This window comes from Puntigrus tetrazona, chromosome 3 (assembly GCF_018831695.1).
Source record: "Puntigrus tetrazona isolate hp1 chromosome 3, ASM1883169v1, whole genome shotgun sequence".
NCBI classification, from domain to species: Eukaryota; Metazoa; Chordata; class Actinopteri; order Cypriniformes; family Cyprinidae; genus Puntigrus; species Puntigrus tetrazona.
Window position 1 is genome coordinate 2,542,674 of NC_056701.1, and position 22,586 is coordinate 2,565,259.

Consider the following 22,586-nt stretch of genomic DNA (forward strand, 5'->3'; position numbering starts at 1 on the left):
ATAACAATATAAATGAATCACAAAACAACACTTGCACAAAAAAAGTTGGAGTTCATTGTGTATGTGCATATCATCAAGTTTTCAAATATCATCTCAGAAAGGTTCGCGTTACAATAAAACTTTTGGCAATATCCTCTATGCAGGCACATAAAAACAACATACACACACATGTGTTTACCATCTGAAATTTTATTTCTCTTTTTCATAAAAATGTATAACTTTGAAAAAATATAGAACATATTTTTATATTTATCTCAAGTATAGAGAATGCTATTTAAATGTCACAGTACAGTTGCAATCATATGCACATTTTTAATTAGCGAATAAATCAAAGCACTTTTATTCCGATCGTTCTCCTCTGGTCACATAGTATTGTGCAGAAAACAAAAGTCCCAGAATTGTACATAATTTCATCTCTGATTCAGTAACTTCGGTTCACAAACTAGAAAGTTTCATCCATACACTAATCAACACAACAGGCTCTATATGGCTTTAAACCTTTCAGTCAGGGTTAGCCTGAATCTGTCCATTGGTCCGCAGCTGGTTGGTCTGAACAAGCCTGTAACAAAATGTTCAACAGGAACAGAATGCAAATGTAAAAGAAAACCCCATACTGATAGTTTGAGCTATTGTGCTATTGTTTAACATCACCCGGTTGTTATAAAACCCAGTACCTCAGTGCCTAAATGATACTAAAATGATATTAAACTCACAAAAATAAATTTTAGAACACAATGAAGCAAACCGCTTTGGCTATGGATGCTCATTTAATAAACGTGTTAACCTTTAACCTTTCACTGAAGACATCACACAGTAAATGGCATCATTTTGGAGACGAAACAACATCAGCAAGTGTTATCGATTGATTTTAAAGATTTCTGTCAAGGTTACGGTCTCTAAACTTTTCATCAACGTGAGCATGATGTCCGACTCAGATTTTGTGTCTTTTTAAGAACATGTCATTCATGTGTGTGTATATGTATTTATTGTGACATTCATGAAAAAATGTTTTCAACGACAGGGCATTGAAAACGTTACAGTATCAACGATTGTGTGTTTAGTAGTTACTTTGTATGCAGTTGATGAAACACTAATTTTCCAGAAGGATCTGAAGGCAGCATGTTTGGTACACAGAGAAACATCTAATAACAGCAAAACAGTTTTTATGGCTAGGAGGAAAATATTTAAGTTTTTCATTTTAGTATTTATATTTAATAACGGCTCATCTATAACAGGCATAATAAAACCTTCAGACTCTGCTGATATTGAGATATATTGATGTAGGCGGCTGGTGAGGCTTCATGACACACACACACACACTCACACACTGACAGTCAAACGGCTCTTAAATAATGATATTAAATTATATCATAGAAAAATAAAGATAAACAACTACACATTTGCAGCATTGGCACTTCTGAAAATCAAGATTGGTGCGTCGCAGCAGCATAAACTCCAGCATCAGAGACCACGAAACTCACCAGAGTTTGACAGAATCTCATATTTCACTCCAAAAATCCAAACAAAGAAATGAGGAACTGCACTCTGCAGGAAGAAAATGAAGCAGATTTTGTGTTAAATGAAGAAGCTTCGCGTTGGGAATGTTTTCGATTACTTTTTAGGATAAAACACGTTTGACCATCATGAAACCAGTATCACCAAGTTGTGTTTTTGGATGCACAAGACACGATGAAGTCTCAATTTGTTTAGTTCATACTTCAGCCACAGAAAATCGATAAAAGGTTATGTTTTGCACAAAACCGGCAATTAACAGTCAGTATAAGTAACAGTCAACTTCATGCATTTCTTTTTTTCTTTCTTTTGATTTTTGGAGTGAAGTGTGACCCTAAAATGATTCGCAACCTGCTTAGTTCATATTTCACCCCAAAAGGTGATGAAAATACAAATGTAATGTTTATTTATTATTTGATTTGTTTGCGTAAAGAAAATCAAGTTTATATCGTAAATCACATGGATATTTTTCATTGTGCTATTTTTCAATTAAAAAACTACGGTTTAGTTTAACTGTCAGGAAAATTAATGTAAACTTGTACATTTTCTCAATGCAAAATTTTTGGGCTGAAAAGCAACAAGCATCAAAAATGATTATTCCCAACCTGCTCAAGTTCAAATTTCATCCCAAAAATCAAAACATTCGAATATTTTTTTTTTACATAAATTAGCAGTTTTTTAGGTTTGTATTTAAATTATGCATATGTACGTCAAGCAAACAGTGTTAAAGTAGAACCCGTCAATCGTCTTACCACAAAATATAACCAAGTATACAATTTCCTATTTTGTGGACCCCTGGTTTCGATTCACTCAAAGTTACAATTCCTCAATAAAACAAACGAACGAACATTAAATTCAAGTTTAACGGCAGCCAGTCGGGATTATTGTGCGGTTTCCGTGTTGCTTCAGGTAAATGTCTTCCCATTCAAAGGCCAGATTTACTGACAGCTTGCATCAGCACAAACCATCTTTTGGCTCTAAAACAGTATCAAAATTTACTAAAGACGCGCATTGAAGAATTGGAAAAGTCATTGACACAGTTATTTTTATGCATGACCTTATTGAACATGCGTTTGCATGAGTTTCCATTTTGGGAAGAGAGCGTTCAGTTTATAACGTTTGCTCCCGTCAGATTATCGGTATTCTTTAATGCCATTATTTAAAAAGCAGGCGGTTATTTTCGCCAATCTCACAGCAATTCGTACATGTTTTAAGAAGAGCCTAATTCGTACGATCTCACTTCATTTGTATTAATTCGTACGACCTGCACCTAACCCCGCCCCTAAACCTACCGGCCACTGGACTTTAGACAAATGGTACAAAATCGTACGAGTGAGGTTGTACGAATTAACCACCTCAAATAATACGCACTAATTAGTCGTGAGATGCCGTTAATTGTGCACTAATAATCAAATTTAAATCCCTATTAGGCAGAAGCTGCGATTACCATGCATATATCTTTATATGATAAAGCAATGCTAATCAACTTAGCCTTCATAGCCGCTTAAAATATTACGAAATATGTTGCGCGCCTTATTCTGCCACATCTAAGCCGCATTGTCTCACAGAAGGATTTAGTTAAAATACTCAGCTGACGTTATGAAGTGAGATCGAAGTGAAAACATGTTCTCATTTTCTCCATTTCAGAGCAGGTGATGGAAGAAATTTGCTACTAATCACAAAGCCAGCTTTACCGACAAAATGTGCGTGACTATTGAATACGACTAATTGTACAGCGCTTTTATGGAACTGCGTTCTAACGCTAATTTACCCCATTTAGTAGACCTTACGATGAGGTTTTAGGAGTTGCACAATTTGCAGGAATCGTACAAATGATCTACACCTCAACCCGCCCCTAAAGATTGCGCAGTTTGTTACGGAAATTATCTGACTGTGTCTGCGTTCTTTACTGTGCTCGTTGTTAGTAAGTTTAAGGAATTGCGCTCCAACACTACTTTTCCTTGTTTAGTAAATCTGGCCCTTAAACGGTCGTCGGTGGTTCACGCGGAGATGAGGCGGGCGGCTCCTCTGTGCACCTGTGCCTGCACGGGCCCGTACTCCACGCGCTCCCCGTCCACCGTCACGATCCCGGCGGCGCTCAGCGGCTCCAGCCTCAGCGCTCGGACGCGCCGGTACACCAGGTGCGCGCAGCCGCAGTCCAGGTGCGTCCCGCTCTGCATGGCCCGGAAGAGCCGCAGCAGCATGGTGCGCGAGATGCCCTCCGTCACGTAGAACAGGTGGATGAGCCCGTCGTCGGCACGGGCGGCCGGAGCCGCCAGCAGGTCCTCGCTAAGGTGTGACTGGAACATGGCGAGCACCAGAACGAACTCCCTCTCCTCCACCAGCGTCCAGTCCTGCGGGACGGGCTGCTCCAGCGGGGCGAGCAGGTGGTCCGGCAGCCGGCTGTCGGCGGGGGAAAAGCTCCCGGGGTCCGACCCGCACTCGTTTTCGGCTGGCAGGAAGGCCAGTTTTCCCTGATAGACCCGTAAGGAGGCCAAGCGCAGCAGCGTGCCGAGGATGAAGCGCAGAGCTCCGATCTGGCGGAACTGCTCGCTCTCGATGTCCACGTCGGCCACAAAGCCCCAGGCTAGAGACAGGAAGGAAAAGAGACGGGCACCGGACGACAGGTGGATGGAGATCAGGTCCAGTTTAGACACCACACCCTTACAGAGCAAAAAGCCACAGCTGGTCAGCAGATCTTCACCGCACACCGGAGGCGCTCTGCAGAGAACAAGCAAACACCAGCACCAAAGATTAGTGCTAACTGAACTGATGTTGAAGGGACTATAAAATGCATCAAAAATGAATAAACATCTTCATAACAGTGGTACTTTAGTATTATTTACACATTATTATAGTAGGCTACATTCGTTTTAATATTTTCAGTAAGCATTAGTTTATATTTTCAGTGTTTATTTTAGTCCTAGTAGCTTAATTATTAGCCTATTTTTTTTTTCATTCTGCATAGCTTTATTTGGTAACACTTCATTCTAAAGTACTTACTGTTAGCTAATAACAGCTAACTATGCACACCATGCAGGTAATATTTTTAATTAGGCTAGCCTGTATGTCAGCTCGTTTTTATTGCCTTTGGGTGTGTGTGTGTGTATATATCTGGCACATTTTAGGCTTCTGTGCTGCAACATCCCGCCAAACATTCATTTTTATTTATTTCTTTTACATTTTTATTAGCCCAGTTCACCTTTCAGCCACCACGACAACGTTTTTGCTTCAGTACAGATCTCGTTTACCCGAATGAGGGGGAAAAACTACATTCCCCACAGAGTCGTAGCTTCTTTAATAATCCCGCAATGCACCGCGCTTTCAAAATTTCAAAATTCAACGGACAATGGCGAATGGCGGGCATCGGGATCACAACGGTCGTCGCGCGCCCATTTCTTTGCCTGAGAATAGCTAATATTAAGACTAATCAACCGGGGGAAACGGATTAACGACGCTGTCGCAGGTAGGTCTTAATAAAACGTCGACGGTGAACTGAACTTGCTCGGGTTAATGAAATAATTCGCTAAAGGCCAGCAGGAGGCGCTTGCGCTTCAATAACGCAAACACTGAATTAGAGCTGAATCAATCATTTCTCGGGTTATTCGAGTGCTGATGAATTCTCATGAATAGAAATGGCTCTGATAATGAGGTTAAAGTCAGTTTTTCTCCAGAGATCACGGCTGACCTGGTATCACCTGCTCCAGTCACCTGAAAACACAGTCATTAGTGCTTCATTAATGCGCTATTTATCTTTTTTTCTTCTCTCTCAGCAGAACAGAACTTATTCTTTAGTTCAAAGAAATGCTGAGTTTACACCTCAGAGATCCAGCTCTCAGAAACGAGCGCTAATGAGTCTTGGTAATGACTGCTCACATCGACAACTTTAAACCGAACGGCTTGAGTTTCATGGAGATTACTAAACCAGATGAACTCCAGAACAGATTCAGAAAACCACAAGCTCCAGATCAGATTCACTTTTATTCCGTTTATATCAGTCCACCGGGAACCACCCTGCTGAAGAACCGCTCTGCAATTTTTATTGCATCAAATCATATTTTAAGAGATCTTTTTTTTCAATTATAGGCCGAAACGAATAATATGTCCAATAGAAATGCACAATATATTGGCTGCTGGCCGATATTAGATTTTTTTGTTATTATTGTTTGGTTTTGGTCTTGATATTTAACTGTGCATGCTTATTTCCCTTAGTTTGACCTTTAGATTATTTACACGGTCATCACATGCTCATTAAACCTTTAAAACACTAGCAAATTGATAAGAGAAATTTATTTTTTAGAACATTTCGAAATGAATGAAAATGTACCATAATGTACATTAATGTATATGGATTCAAAGTAAAAAATATAAAAAATATTTTTTAAGTAAAATAATAAAATACAATTATTTTTAAAAAGTAAAACAATGTTTACTTTTTGGTGTTTTAATTTGAATTTATACAAAATAGAATCGAATTGTATTTATTGGTCTGTATTTGAATACTAAATTTCATAAAATGCTAATTATAAATACAAGATTAATTCAGAAATGAATTAATAAATTAAAATGTATATTACATTACATTAAATAAATAATTTGTTAAAATGATACAGTATTTACATTTTTGTTATTATTTACCAACTTAATTTGGCTTTGGAATTTTAATATATTTCAAAAACGTATATTATAAATGAAAACTTAGTTTACGTTTAGTTTAAAAATAAGTATATATATATATATATATATATATATATATATATATATATATATATATATATATATATATATATATATATATATATATAAGAACAATTTTTAATTATTAATATTGGCCAGAGATTTCATATGGACTTCTTGTAATTTAAATACATTTAATTCATTTTATTATTAATAATAATAATAATAAGGCAACACTTTTACAATAAGGTGTCATTTGTTAACATTAGTTAATGTATTAATATGAACGAACAACAAACACTACATTTCTTGCACTCTTTATCAATCTTTGTTAATGTTAATAAATTAAAATGTGTTAATTGTTTGTTCAGGGTGCATTAACTAATGTTAACAAACAAAACTTTGATTTTGATGATGCATTAGTAAATGCTGAAATATACATTAACTGAGGTTAATAAATGCTTTAGAGGTATCGTTCATTCTTAGTGCATGCTAACTAATGTAATAATAAACCTTATTACCATTAATGATAATTATACATTTTCTTGTTAGCCATAATTTGCCGGCATTAGCCAGAACTGTACTAATGGCTTTATTGGCCTCTGAACACCGTGTAAAGAAGCTCAATCCGGTTGGTCTCTCCACATGTCAATCAGACGGCTCGGTGGGCGGTGCTTGTCCCCTATGAGCTGAGTCTGATTGGCTCACCGCGTGTAGTGATGGACGGACGCAGCCAGAGCGTTTCCTGAACCTCCGGGCAGGATCCCCAGAGGAGTCTGGATGGCCCTTTCCCAATCCTGCCTGTCCATTAGACCGTTCACTACCTAAAACACACACACACACACACATTAGCTGAATGCCACACACACACACACACACACACACACACACAGAGACAGACACACCTCGAACAGCAGCCCGTCTCCAGACAGAATGACCAGAGCGTCCCACTGCGTGAGGTCTGCGCTCCTCACCAGGTCCCGCGCGTGATTCTGCCGCTCTGTAAGATCACACACATCCTTCCGTCAGTCTCTCTAACTCTTCTATCAGATCTACAGTATATTACGGTATATTCAAATACAAATAAGTTATTTTATATTGTAATAAGTCACCATTTTTACTGCATTTTAATCTAATAATTACAGCCTTGCTGAGCAGAAGAGGCTTCTAACACAAACATTAGTCCCCAAACTTTCCAACAGTATTCGTTTAATAGAAAAGTTTCACCCTCTCAACTGAACGAAGTGTGTGTGTGTGTGTGTGTGTTTACACATCCTTCATTGTGTCGATGAGCATGATTTACTCTGCTCTCTGCTCTTTGTGTTCCCAATGGATGGATGGGTAGAACAGTAGATGAAGAGATAGAATAATAAATGGATGTTAAAAGGGCTGATGAAATGATGAACGGATGGATGGAAAGTAGATGAAGGATATTCAGATAGAACTAAGGATGAATAGAAAGAGGGATAAATAAAACGAAGGAATAAATGGTTGGATGATGATGGAAAGAAGGATGGATGGATGGATGGATAAAAGAATGACTGATGGATGATAGACAGATGACAGGAAGAAGGATGGATAGATAATAGAATGATGGATGGATGGATGGATGATCAGTTTGAGTTGTGTGAGTGAAGCAGACGTGTGTGTGTGTGTGATCTGTGGTGTGTGTGATCTGTGGTGTGTGTGTGTGTGTGTGTGTTCTGTGATTTGTATGTGTGTGTGTGTGTGTGTGTGTGTTCTGTGATTTGTATGTGTGTGTGTGTGTGTGTGTGTTCTGTGATTTGTGTTACCGAGACATTTCTGCCTGCGATCCGTCTCCCTCTGTTCACACTCCACACCACATACACACTGTGTGTGTGTGTGTGTGTGTGTGTGTGTGTGTGTGTGTGTGTGTGTGTGTGTGTGTGTGTGTGTGTGTGTGTGTGTGTGTGTGTGTGAAGTGCGGCCTCAGCTTTAGGCATTTCTGCTGAATCAGTCACTATGAATCTTCCCTTCTGCCTGACACACACACACACACACACTCAATTTGTGCTTAATTTAGGTCCCCACTGTGTCACGAGACTGTGTGTATTCAGTTTTAAGACCCCATCAGAATAGAAAAGCAGGTACACACACACACACACACACACAGAGAGCTCCGTCACTCAGGTGTGTGTGTGTGTGTTTCTCTGAGGTTGTTCTGAGCTCTTTCTCTGACAGCGGAGCTCCTCATCCTTCCTGCTGCTCTCTGACTAACGGTGAGGAAGTGTTATGAGTCTCTAGATGAACAGAATACCGTCACGGAGGAGAAACACACGCTAACAACTTTAGACCACATCAACTTTCACTATATGGGCAATTTTTAAAAACATTTAGTGTTTTCTAGAGGATAGAAAGAGCGAACAACACGAAGATCAGTATGCTATTTTATTATAGTTTTTTTTTTTTTTGCAAAACGAAATCTTTAAAGAAGAAAAATCAATGGGAATCAGTGGACAGGGCTTGATTTTATCCCAAACTGATGGGTCGGTCAAAACAAGCTAACAAATATTTACAATAAGAACGCAGGGACTGCTTTAGGAACAAAATTATTTCATCATTTTGAGGAATGAATGATGAAAACAAACAGAATAATATGCATAAAAACGAGTCAAGTACAACATAACCTGAGTCAGATATATCCTGAAACCCCTTGCACTGCAGAATCTGAACTCTCTTTTGACCTCTTTTGTTGTTGAAAACGAGCTGAAAACGCCCTGCTTACTGCACTAATAGCAGATCATATAACACCATTAACAGGCTGAATCTGTTCAGAGAGCATCTGTGGTGTGTGTGTGTGTGTGCGTGTGCGCGCGTGTGTGTGTGTGTGTGTGTGTGTGTGTGTGTGTGTGTGTGTGTGTGTGTGTGTGTGTGTGTGTGTGTGGTGCGTGTGAGTGTGAGTGTGTGTGTTTTACACACCTGTGATGAAGAGTTCATGTGGTATATCTGCCTCAGTGAGCATCCTCTGAATGTGGCCATTATAGAGAGCCACTGCTTGGCCCCGCCCACTCTGAGGATTGACCAATACCATCACGCCACGCGGTCGACGGATCTCCGAGAACAAGACACCTGAAAGAGAGAGAGAGAGATAACATTTACACATAGGATACAATTATATAAATAACCATTCTGTGTTTCAGCTCACAAGGAAAAAAAAATGTAAATATGCATACACATTTTTTTATATTATTTACAATATTATGTTTAATAATAAATTGTTTAATTTTATAATGATAAAATATAATTGATCTATTTTTTATTATTTTATTTCGATTTTGCTGTTTGACACCAATGCAGTGATTTTTCCGTCAGACCGTCCCGTCTTTCTGCTGATCTTTCTTTGGTTTGGTTGTTTTGGCTGAAAACATGGATTTGATTCTCTTTAAGAGGTTTCATGTCTGACAAACATCGTAAGAAAAGAGCGCGTGGCCCGGGGCGGGAACACCGCTAACAGATGGCGGCGCTAATGCTAAAAACTCACAAACAGATGCAGGTTATGCATTGATCTGAGAGCGTTTCTGTGTGTTCCAGGAGCTCTTCCGGTCCAGCGGGACGGACCGGTTTCCTGGGGAGCGTTTACTCACGGGACGACTGCCCCGGATGACAGGTGAGACGTTCAGAGCCCTGCGGGGATGAACGCTGAAGCTCGTTGTCTCAAACGGGTCCTGGAGCTTTACTCATGGCACATTTTCGCTACAGCACAAATGATTCATGAGGAGCTTCGGTTTATTTATTCATACCAGCGCTGCGTCTGTCATTTATCCCAACCGACTGTGACAACACGATAAAATAAAGCAGTTAAATGTAATAAAATAAGTATTATACTACATGCCGCGACTGGTCACGATGCAATTCACCGTCTAAAAAGGTTGTCATAAATACAGGATAAAATAAATATATCTAAAACTGGTAATAGAGAAATTACGATGCCTAGAAGAAGTTCTTTTTTTTGTTGCTGTTTAGTTTAAGGAGGATGTAGTTGAGTAAAGGTAGAGCTGGGTATCATCTGCGTAGCAATGGAAGTGAATATGATGCTTGTAGTAAAAAAATAATAATAAACAGCAGGGGCCCCAGGACGGAGCCTTGGGTGAGAGGCCCCCGAGGAGACGTAAAAGATTTCAGGCAATTAAATACACAAAAACTAAATGACAAATAATTGCACACGCACAAAACATTGAGGAATAAAATTATGTGGTATATAGTGACTGCTAATGATTATAAAGGCAGTGATTCGGTTTGATCCGTTTTACTTTTTCACATGCCTGGCTTCATATAAATGTCGTAAAATGGCTGAATTATTGCGTTATCATAAATGAACTTTATTAACCTGTGTGTGTGCGCTTGAGTGAAATTGAAATAAAACGAAATCATAAAAATAAATGCGCAATAAAATGAAATTGAAATGAATTAAAATATTGCTGTATATCGCGATTCAGAATCAAATCATATATACGAACCGACGAAAAGATTTGAAAGAACGAGCAGCTCAAAAGCCTTCGAGTCGTTTGCCGCCGGTGAGATCAGGACCTTCTGCGTTAGCGAACGATCTCCGCCGCTTCCTGAGCGCTTCACATCGAGCAGGAAGAAGAGGACGAGGTCGTTCAGCCCCGAGCTTCATCCGTATCCCAGAATCCTCTGGGGCCGAGGGCTGTAACGAGCTCCTGCGGGGTGCCATGTCATGCGCATCGATGCCAGAGCTGGGAAACCCACGAAACAACGGCCACGTTCACCCGCACCCGCTAGCATCAGCGCTCGCTCAGTGAGGCTGATTAAGATTAGCACCGGAGCCTCTGACGGCGTCGTTAACCTACAGCGCTTCCCTTCATAACGACACAGACTTCACAGCTGACTGCTGAGGGAACGAAACCTTTACAGCTTTCTGTATTTAGTTTGTTTGTTTGTTTAGTATTATTATAAAGCGTGATAATAAAAATGATTATACAGATATTTATAATGACAATAGCTATACGTTTAATCACGTAAACGCACATAAGTCCAGATACTTATTCATGGCAGCACTTCCTGTTTTAATCCAAGCTGAACTAATTCATTCAGAGACAATAAAAAAGTAAAAATTATAAAATAAAATATTTAAAAAAAACCTGTATATTAAGAGATTTAAACTACTTTTTGATCGTTACGTTGGGCTTGGAATCATTTAGGATGCCAAATTAAAATTGTTTAAAATAAATACAAAATAATGAAAAATAATAATAATAATAAAATATTAATGCTAAATTAAATTAACTAAGAAATAAATACATATTTAATGAATTAATACGTTATTGATGGATAAAATATTAATAATTAATTAAATATGAATACAGTGTTAATAAATCATTTTAGCAATATGATGAATAATATATTGCATATTTCGCTTTATAAATATTAATAATTGTTCATTAACATATAAGCATCCACATTTAATAATACTGGTCAGATGGAGGGCCACAATTGTAAAAAAAATTACAAGAAAGGATCAAGTACACAACATAATATTTTGGCTGAGGTTTTTTTTTCTTTTGCAGGTTAAATGTGATTGGCTGTCTTAGTCGTCCGGAGTCTTGCACAAAGTTTTAAAGCTTAAACCGAGGTAATGGTTTTACATCCAAAACCAAAGAACATGTCTGCGATTCTACAAATAGACATCTATTTTTACAGACAGAGAGAGAGAGAGAGAGATGAATGTGTGCTTCATTTCTCACACTGGTGAAGCTCTCAGCATCACAGCTGCTGAACTGTGAACATGTGCTGAGGAGATACCGAGGTGTGTGAGTGTGTGTGTGTGTGTGTGTGTGTGTGTGTGTGTGTTTGTGTCTGTGAGTGTGTGTGTCTGTGAGTCTGAGTGTACGTGTGTGTGAGTGAGTGTGTGTGTGTGTGTGTCAGTGTGAGTGTGTGTGTCTGTGTGTGAGTGTGTGAGTCTGTGTGTGTTGTGTGTGTGTGTCTGTGTGTGTGTGTGTGTGTGTGTGTGTGTGTGTGTGTGTGTGTGTGTGTGTGTGTGTGTGTGTGTGTGTGTGTGTGTGTGTGTGTGTGTGTGTGTGTGTGTGTGTGTGTGTGTGTGTGAGTGTGTGTGTGTGTGAGTGTGTGTGTGTCTGTGTGAGTGTGTGTGTGTGAGTGTGTGTGTGTGTGTGTGTGAGTGTGTGTGTGTCTCTGTGTGTGAGTGTGTGTGTGTGTGTGTGTGTGTGTGTGTGTGTGTGTGTGTGTGTGTGTGTGAGTGTGTGTGTGTGTGTGTGAGTGTGTGTGTGTGAGTGTGTGTGTGTGTGTGTGTGTGTGTGTGTGTGTGTGTGTGTGTGTGAGTGTGAGTGTGTGTGTGTGTGTGTGTTTACACGTCTCTGTGTGTGTGCCAGTACAAACACCTCAAACTCTCCAGACACAAAACCCACAAATATTCAAAAACTTCTCCATGCCTCTCACAAAACCTGTCAGGAACAGGTCATGTTTCACAACAAAACCAAACTGAAGGAAAGCAGGAAGCCTGTGTTTAAATGCACCGAAAGTGACATATCCTGAAAATCTGGCTTTTTCCACGCTTGAGTGCTGTCATCAAGTCCCTGGTGCATCGACCCGCCCAGAAAAGGGCGAAAGAACAAACTTTGTTTAAACAAGCCTGATTTCGCTGACCCTGTATCGGAGAAAATGATAATATTAACGCCCCTTAATCTGCACGTTTCCACCCACAGCGCCAACACTAGAGCCCTAGCCTCAGAAGAGACGAGAGAGCAGTGCATTTATTGATTTATTTACTGTATATCACGCCGAGGCCACACAGATCGGATATAAACATGCCATTTATTCCCCAGTTGTTTACCTTCACAGCCCGATTCTGGAGAAGGGGGCGGGGAGCAGCAGCTCATTTGCATTTAAAGAGACAGGTACGAAAACAGCGCACTCTAAAAAAAATTATAATATGATCTCAGGTTGTTTTGAGTTGAAACTTCAAAAGACACATTCTGGGGACACCCCAGACTTATATTGTATTTTGTAAAAAGGGACATAATAGGTCTCCTTTAACATCTGTTTGCATTACAACATTATTTTCATTACTATTAATAAGCTAATAAATTTATTATATCATGTGACACTGAAAACTAGAGTAATGATGCTGAAAATTCTGGAATAAATTACATTTCAACTTATATTTACTTAGAAAACACTTGAATTGTAATAATATTTAACCTTTTTACTATATTTTCTAACAAATAAATTTAGCCTTGATGAGCATAAGAGACTTTAAAATGTTGAGCATTGGTGTAATATATATAATGTTCATCTGTTCTTCTGTCACAATATAAAAGCTTAAAAGGGTCATATAATACCCTTTTGATATTCGTTAGGGTCTTAATGAAAAGTCTGTAAAACAGTTTGGTTAAAAATTCATTGGTTGATTGAAAAGCCCCACCATTTTCTGAGCAAGCTGTATTGTGTGATTCTCCTTTAAATGTTAATGAGCTCTGCTGACCCCGCCCTCTTTCGGGGGCTGCAATCATCGTGAAACGTGCTAATTGGCCCATTATTAGGAAAGACTCTGCAAAGATTCACTGCTGTGTTCATTATAACATCCAACAGCAAAACACCTCAGTTGCTTAGGAGTCGTTCTTGTCTACGCTGCTGTCAATCAAACCGCGGTGGGAGGGGCCTGTCTGTGTGACGTCACACGTCTGAGATCAGCTTGATTTCAGTTCGAACTGCTTGGGAAAGTGCATGCAGCGTTATATGACCCCTTTAAGATGCAGGTGTGGTGTGTTTTAGCGAGTCCTTGTGTAATGAATGTCTTCGCGTGCCACCAATAACAGCCTTCAAAACGCCATCCAGCGTCATAAAGGGCTTTCTTTAAAGAAATGAGAAGCAAGTGTGGGAGGCTTGCTGACCTTGTAAGAGAAAGAGGACGAGTAAAATAACTCTTGTCCATCAACTCCTGAAAACACATTCATCACGAAAGAGTGTATAAAGCAGGAGAACTCAGACGCTTGACTGACGCTGATAATTAAAGCCTCCGAACCAGAGACATTAAACCTCAGCTCGTTAATCAGATGAGTAGTAATCATGTGGATTAATACATGTGTCATCGCTGAGATTATATTGATGTGTGTGTGTGTGTGTGTGTGTGTGTGAGCACGAAAACAACATAAAAATTAGTTGATGTCTGATTTTACTTTAAAATAAAAAGTAAGAAAATATAAAAAAAAAGCCTACATTTTTTATAAAATAATATAGCATTGTTTTATAATATTATATGAACAATTAATATAATTTTAAAAAAGTGTAAATAAGACATGGTTTAAATGTAAAATCTAAATAAATATTGTAAATATTAATGAAAAAATACAAATTGGTTAAATTAATGTAAAATATAAATAAAAATGTTTTAATTAAACAGTCTGCATAATTAGAAAAAATGAACAACAAATAAATATAAAAATATAAATACACTGAGCATTTTAAATAAATATTTTTAAAATAGATAACTTAAAATTTGATTCAATTAAATGAAATAATAAATAAATATATATTTCAAACCTAAAATAAATGTGTAAAACATTTGAAATAAATATAAAAACATATATATATATATATATATATATGTGTGTGTGTATGTATGTATATACAGTGAAAAAATACAAATTTCAATGAAATCATTTTAAAATGTTCATTAAAAAATTCAAAAAAATATATTGTGACTGGCAATAATATATTTATCATCTACAAAAACTGTTTTATAAAGACAGGAAGTGGCCCAAAGCCTTCCGTTACCACATTTAAGAGCGTTTTAAAACAAAAAGGGCTTGAAATCATATCACAGGGATATAAAAAGATCTCTCCAGACTGGCGACACACAGCTCATGTACACAGTAAATGATGGGCGGCGTGTTCTGGCCGAGGGCCTCGTGGGGACGTGATCGATGCAGCCTGACAGCAGCGTGACCTTCAGAGGAAAGGTCGAGAGGTCAGAGGGCGGCGCGGAGGAAACACTAGAAGCCCTTCAGGCCTTCGCTGCAGATACAGATGCTGGAGTCCCCGTGGGAATAAGAGAGAGAGGAGACCGTCTTCAGCCGTCTCTCTCTCTCTGCATCTTCAGCGAACGCTCAGAGACTTCAGCGCTACCCCAACTCTCCTGAGCTCGGCGTAAACACCGATTATTAGCGGCGGAGAAAACCAGACTCGTCTTCGCTACCGGTTTAACTGAACGGCTTACTCTGATTAAAAACACACAAAAAAACATTTACGACTTACTGTGAAACGAATCAGTTCCGGAAAACAAATTATATAATAATTCACATTTTATATAAGAATTATACTGCTGTGTCTTTACAGAACATCTGAATAATCACATCATTTATTTACTTTTATTCTACATTTTTATGCTATTTCATTTGATTAAACAGACCAACAATCAGCTGCGACGGAAGTAGAAGACGCATTTATCGCATTCAAATTTTTTTTATTAATTAATGTATGCTTATAATGGCTTTGCTTTGCTTATTTTAAAACAACAACAACAATAGTGCTTTAAACGTATAATCGCCAGTCACAATATTCAAAGCGTAATTTGTCTTGTGGTTCTATTTATTTGATTTCACCGCTTTTGCTACTTGATCGTTTTAATTTAAACGTATTTAGTCGTACATAAATGCGCATGCGTCTATATATGCGTGACGCATGCATGCTGTTGTGAATATTAGCGCTGTCAAATGATTAATTGCATGTTTTTCTTTGCATAATCTATGTGTAGAAGCATACTAGCGTGATGTTTCTTTCAGCCCATCCAGACGTTAGCTGCTCCAGGAGAAGCCGCATAAAATCGTTCATATCCGAGATCGTATTTCCGGTCCCGTATGGATTCGCTAACGGGGGATGGAAAATGGACGGAAATAAAAAACGAAATGCTGGCTGTCCGGGTGCAACGGAACATTATAAGTAAGCCTAATATGATTAAATAGTGTTCAGTACGTTATGTGGTACCGTAAACGTCTAGAACGGTAACGCAGCGCAGAGAGAGCCTCAGATACCGCAGTGGCCCGAGCCCCGAGGGCGTCCCGCAGCGGCGAATCACGTTCAGCGTTCGCTTTCTAGACGGTCTTCACATGCGACGGTTTCAGCGGCGCGCGCCGTACAGCGGAGGCTCATTTAAAATACATGTATTCTGTTAAATAGTGTATTATCGTCTGCCGCGGATCACACACGCTGGAACAAGCTCATCAATTAAGCATGCGACTGCGGTACGTGCCCGGGACTCTCCGGTGTCTCTTACCGGACGCTTCGGCTTCACGGCCGCTTCCGAGCAACCCAATGCGTCCTGGACACGTCTCTCAAATCTAACTTTACTTTGCAGGGGAACCGGAGGTGTAAAATACACGCAGGTGTTACTTTGGGGGGAATTTTTACTGTATTCAGGTCCAATTTGAACCGACTGCTCGTACTTGATTACCGAAGAAAAAAAACGGTACTTTTTACTCCTTACCGTTTTATTTCAATTGAAAAAGCGCGTCGCATTTTTATTTAACCTTGTGCGCGTTAACCACGGTAAGCGTGAGCTCGGATGTGAACGGTCATTGGTCAAACGATGCATTAAAGGTATGTTTGGCTTCTGCCAATTTTCTCCCATTTTTTCCAAATCGACTTTTTTAATAGTATTCAGTATGTAACTCGCGCTCAGTCGAGGGCTATTTACAATATCCGGAAAGCTCAGACGCTGACATTACTGTCTTTAGTTTTGTATAAATACTAGAGATAACAACCATCGTAAATATGCACACGCGTAGATGAACACGCATTGTTCTCAACTTCTTTCCATTGCTGAGTGCTCTGTGAGGCCACCGAGTTCATTTCAAACCCAGAACTACTCATCAGCGTATGAACTGCGGCGAATGGGTGCCGTGGGAATGAGAGCGCTCACCGCCCCGGCCCATCGTCTTCTGAAAGCAAAAGCGGCGTGTTTGTAAGAAATAAATGCTTTCAACTCCAAGCCGTCGCTTCTGGCTAAAATACGAGTCCATAATCCATAATAACGAGTCCTAATGATGGATTAGTTCCTTATACATGCGCAGGTCTCTCTTTCCGACGGCACCCATTCGCTGCTGAGCAACGCGATGTAATGCTGCACTTCTCCCAATCGGAAGAAGGAACAAACTCATCCAGGTCTCGGGCAAATCCCTCTCCTTTAACCAGAATTCCCGAGTCGCCACGGCAACCCAGAACCGTTTACGGCGACCTCATCGCTCAGAACGTCCTTGTTCCGGTTCTAGAAGCCCCGGATCAAATATCCCCTGGAGCAGAGCAGCCCGTGCCAGACGGAGTCTCCGGTGTGCATTTCAGCTTTTTGCAACGGAAACAGAGAAGCCGTCGCCAGCGGCATCCGGCGAAACCCGCAGGAAGACTCCGTTCCCGTTTCCGCGTCTTCGAAGGTTCAAACAGCTGAACTGTTCACGCTCGACTTCGTTACAGAAACGAAACGGCTGCGTGCCGAAAACGCGAAGAAGACATCGATACGAAGTAAAACTAGTTTAGACCTAAAGATCATTCGCTTGTGAGGACCTCCCAAACCTATCTTTTGAGGAACCATTGTCACCTCCAGGTATCATCGTGACGTGTTTGAAACTACAGAGCTCTGTTTATAAAACAAAGCATTTAAACGTCATTTAAGGAGACGAAGACTGATTTCAGAAATGCATGCCCATATATTTCCAAATTTCATATTATCGCTCAGTTTGGGTTTTTCGAATAAAACAAGGTATTTTTTTCCTCCATATGCTCACTACATGAGCCATAAACAAATCAAATATGTGACCCTGGACTACAAAAACCAGTCACACGGGTCGAAATTAAGCTTTATACACAAACCGAACGCTGAATAAATATCACGTTCACGGTTTCCTATCTGGAGGGGGCAAAAAAATCTAAACATTGAGAAAAGTGCCTTTAAATTTGTCCAAATGACGCTCTTGGCCGTGCACGTTGCTAATCGAAAAAGTCATTTTTATATATATTTGCTGTACGAAATTGACTAAATGTCTTCAAGGCGCCTGATCTTTACTTTTTGGCATAAAATAATGATTTGATTGCCGTGAAAACACAGGGTTAAAGCCCTCGGTGTCGGACAGATGGACACGGACCGGTCCCATATGTCTCGCGTCCTCCCATCATCTCTGAGCATCACTCACGCTTCGCGCCGTCCTACCACAACGAGATCGCATCCGCCTCTGAATGTCTACAGCATCACGTTTCAGGTTCCCGGCCGAAGCATGCGTGATCAGGTCGGACCGGTTCAGGGTGTCGTCTAGCTCTGAAGTTCTCTCTGTTTCTGGATGCAAGAACAGGTTCACTGTGTCGCGCTGACGCAGCGGAAAAAATATTAAAAACTGGTTAAAGGCGGTTGGGACAGCTAGTACTGGTTAGTAGCTAACAGGGAACGTTGCTGGAGCGTTCCGGCAAAGTTACGAGCGAACGTTCCTCCAGCAGTGTCCTTCAAAAGTTGGCTGGTCTGTAATAATCAGTCAGAAGTAAACATTTTAGAGCCTAATGCTACAGAGGACTGCCATTCATGCAGCATGGTCAGCTTTTTAAAGAGTTGTCCCTAAAAACAAAACAATCACAGAAAGCGCATTGCTTGGTTCTACTGGTCGCTTTCTGGCTTGTTAAACCCTAATGGAAACTCCCTTTTTAATGCTTTTATCTGTTTAAAGTTGAAGGTTTGTGGTGGTTTCTGAGACGTTGAGAGCCGCCCGAGAAGGTGCGTGAAGTTTCTCACCGTGCTTGCGCTCCGGACGCCGCGCGGTGTTGATGGCGCGCGCCCACCGTTCCGCCTCGCGCAGGCTCGCGTCCTCGTCGCCCTCGTCCGTGCCGAGCGCGAGCCGAAAGCGCCGCTCGTCCCTCTGGCGCGCCGGACCCGAGGCCATCCAGCGGCGCCGGTGCGCGTAGAGATAGACGCAGAGCCGCGCGCCGCGCTCCTCGCGCTCGCCCCGGTGCGCGCGGCTCCCCAGGCAGTCGCGCAGGTCCAGGTGCTCCGGCGGCGAGGCGCAGCCGGTCCTCTGCACCGTCAGGCGGCTGTCCGACAGAGTCAGCGCCACCGCGAGCCGCCCGGTGTCCGCGTCCGTGAACAAACCGTGCATGCGCGCGCCCGCGGCGGGCCCGTTCCTCTGACGCGTCGCGTCCGGTTCCTCCATCCCGCGGCGGGACGGTGCTGCAGTGAGTGCGTGCTGCCGCGGGACGCTCGTTAAACATGTGTGTGTGTGTGTGTGTGTGTGTGTGTGTGTGTGTGTGTGTGTGTGCAGGAGAGAGAGAGTTCATATCTCTCCCTAGTGACGGAAGAGCGGCATGACATTAAAGTAACGGAAGCAAAGGGCGTGACTGTGACACTCACACACTCCTGAGATGAGATTTAACTAAAACACGCTGAGAATACCATGACATAAAACACCTTTAACTACCATGGTGCATATCCCCAAAACAATACAATAAAAATAGAGTAAATAAAAAAATTAAAATAAAATTTTATATATATATATATATATATATATATATATATATATATATATATATATATATATATATATATATAATCAATAACTAAACAAAAGAAGGAATAATAGATAATAATAATCGTTAACTACCATGGTGCATATTCAAAAAAAAAAAAAATACAATAAGAATAAAGTAAATTTAAAAAACACAAATAAATATATATATATATATATATATATATATATATATATATATATATATATATATATATATATATATATATATATGTGTGTGTGTGTGTAAAATCAATAACTAAACAAAAGTTAAACGTGAACTCAAATAATACTAAAATATTAATGAAATAATAATAAAAAAACTATTTTTTAGACAAAAATAATAAAAACGTATGAAAACTACTTTTTTTTTAAAAAGTTGGAAAAGTATAAACGTGAACTGAAATCAAATAAACTGAGAAATAATAATAAAGATGATATCTTAAAAATAAAAAGTGATTCAAACGAACTAAAATCCAAACTAAAACATATTAATCAAATTATAGTCTAACAGAATAACAATGGTCTTATAATAACACTGTTACATCCAATAAAAAAATAGGCTAGATATTGTTAATAAAAACACAGTATTACCAAAGTATAACTAAATAAAATGCATGCAAATATATATATATATATATATATATATATATATATATATATATATATATATATATATATATATATATATATATATATATATATATATATATATATATATTCCTGGAAAGGCCTGAGTATACTTTAGTCTGAAAAAGGATGCGACTGTTGTTTAATGTAAGCAGCAAAGGTTTATGCACAGTATTGTTGACATGCTTTTTTCAAATAAAAGAGTCTAATTTATTAAAGAAAACTTTGATTTTTTATTTTTATGTAGTCTTTACAAAAATGCAAGTACACACACACACACAAAAACACCAGAGCGCTCATACCACACGATCGGTTCATTTTTAATTGCATTGTTTAACTAAATATTCATCAAGCTTTCTATTTAATGAAATAAACAGCTGGCCGTTTCTCCTGAATGCCGTGCCGTGGCTCAGGAAGACACCTGCTTGTATATCTCTTACAACTTTAAAACCTTTACAAGAGATCCTATGCATGGCTTATTTGATGGTATCAGACGCCATTTGACAACCCTGCACACCTCACATGAACTAAGCATGCGGTTTAATTATTATAATAATAACTAGAAAATGGAAAAGGTCATTTATTATATATCCACTATTGGTTTATGCTGTGCCCTGTTTTTACAGACTCTTCTTGTGTAGCGCACTAAATGCTAACACACTGCTTAAAACTATAAACTGTTCAGAACGTGTAGTTTTATTAGTTTAATAAACACTTGTAGCAGATTTGGTGTATTTAAAATGTAAAAATACAGTTATATTTTTATATTATACAGTTATATTATTATATTAGGCATTTATATTATTTTACAGACGAGTTTAAATTAACGTATCTGAAATAAATAGAGAGAGAGAGAGAGAGAGATTTGACGTAGCGTCACATTTTTGCATCGTAATTACGCAATGATGTCATCGCGCAATGACGCCATCTGAAAAAAACAAACAAACAAACGTCACGTTTAAATTAATTTAACAGGACCTTTATTTTGTAAACCTAAATAGGGGGCGAACAACGTGGTAAATTGTGCAGCGGAGAAACAAATTTTGCACACATATTTAAGTTTTATACTTACACTTACGTAGCAACGATGCGATTTTAAGTTTTTTATGTTCAATTAATTTTAATATTTAAAAAAAAACGATTAATTTTCCCAGCATGCATCACGGTTCCCACATGGCATTCCCCGCGTTCCAAACTCGTGTATGCCGCCTTTGTAGGGCACTAAAATTAGGGCACGCTAATTAAAACTACGCCGTGGGATCATTCCAAGAATTCAATATACGTGCCCTAATAAGTAAGCTCCGTAATTTAGAACCCTACGCCTTTCAATCCTCCGAAGTTCGCCTTCGAAGGGACTAGGGCACAGAGACGATCGCCACGGAACGGAACGCAGCCCTGGTCACGTGGGTCGTGACGCTCCGGCGCTATAAAAGCGCGCGCTCTCGACTCCGCGCTCTCTTTCCCTCAGCGGCGCGAGCTCCTCGCGCGCATGCGGCAGATCGGCGCCAAACAACGCGTGCTCGCGATGATTCGCGCGCCATGGTCCCTCCTCAGCCCGCCTGGACCGCCGTGATAATCGTAAGTGTCGTTGAAAGCTGTCTTGATTAATTCTACACAAGCTTAAAGCGCGACAGTGGCGTTAAATGCGCAAGGCTTTCCTTTGTCTCCCTGCAGGGCGCGTTGAATGTGACTCGATCGTGATCCTCCGCTTCTCACTGCGTGATAACGACCCGCGGCTCATGAACATGGTGTGTATTTCAGTATTACAAGTCAGTAGGTGTTTAACTGACTTTGTAGCTGTTTTATGGGGCCTCTCTATCCTCCTCGTGTGTTTGGACGCACACTTGGTCACTCAAGTTGTGTTCAGTGATGTAACTACTTTAGGAAAAGCCGTCTTATGCGATAACTGACGATGGAAAAGCAATCTGAGACACAACGTGCGGATCTGAAGAGCATCCGTGTCTTGTGGGGACTCGTCTCTGATCACGTGTCTGTCTTTCTCTCTACAGGTGACCACTGCGTCGAAACGCTGACTCTGCACTGATCAGGTGGGTCTCCCGAACCTCTTTACTCTCCTTTAATCTCCTCAGGTGAATGTTTCTGTAGCCTAACGCTGTTTTTTTTTTTTCTCTGTACAGATGGAGACTCCCATGAAGGGCCTTGTTTCGCCTGATGCCGAGCTGTACGTAAAAGTAGTGTTTTATTATAAATCCAGGGTCAGAGGAGTCTCTTGAA

General features: G+C 39.9%; 2 protein-coding genes and 1 non-coding gene across 6 annotated transcripts in view; 2 read left to right on the forward strand and 1 right to left on the reverse strand.

Moving 5' to 3' along the window:
- Positions 1-22,586, forward strand: part of LOC122341572 (tripartite motif-containing protein 16-like) — a 341,738-nt gene that overhangs the window by 192,899 nt on the left and 126,253 nt on the right. The window lies entirely within an intron of this gene.
- LOC122341573 (sphingosine kinase 1) lies at positions 172-19,477 on the reverse strand. 4 transcript variants are annotated; one of them, XM_043235032.1, is made up of 6 exons: positions 18,956-19,477; positions 18,386-18,508; positions 9,130-9,279; positions 7,095-7,189; positions 6,898-7,013; positions 172-4,233 (listed from the first exon to the last, which is right to left on the reverse strand). In XM_043235032.1, exons 1-6 carry the CDS (start codon positions 19,368-19,370, stop codon positions 3,513-3,515), a joined length of 1,620 nt encoding a protein of 539 aa, XP_043090967.1. In that variant the 5' UTR covers positions 19,371-19,477; the 3' UTR covers positions 172-3,512. The 4 variants fall into 4 exon arrangements, with proteins under 4 accessions (XP_043090967.1, XP_043090969.1, XP_043090968.1 ...); XM_043235034.1 differs by having other exon boundaries at positions 18,386-18,539; positions 18,956-19,078; XM_043235033.1 differs by lacking the exon at positions 18,386-18,508 and having other exon boundaries at positions 18,956-19,474.
- LOC122342193 lies at positions 22,214-22,282 on the forward strand. The gene has a single exon (XR_006250539.1). It is a non-coding gene; the product is annotated as a small nucleolar RNA SNORD49 (small nucleolar RNA).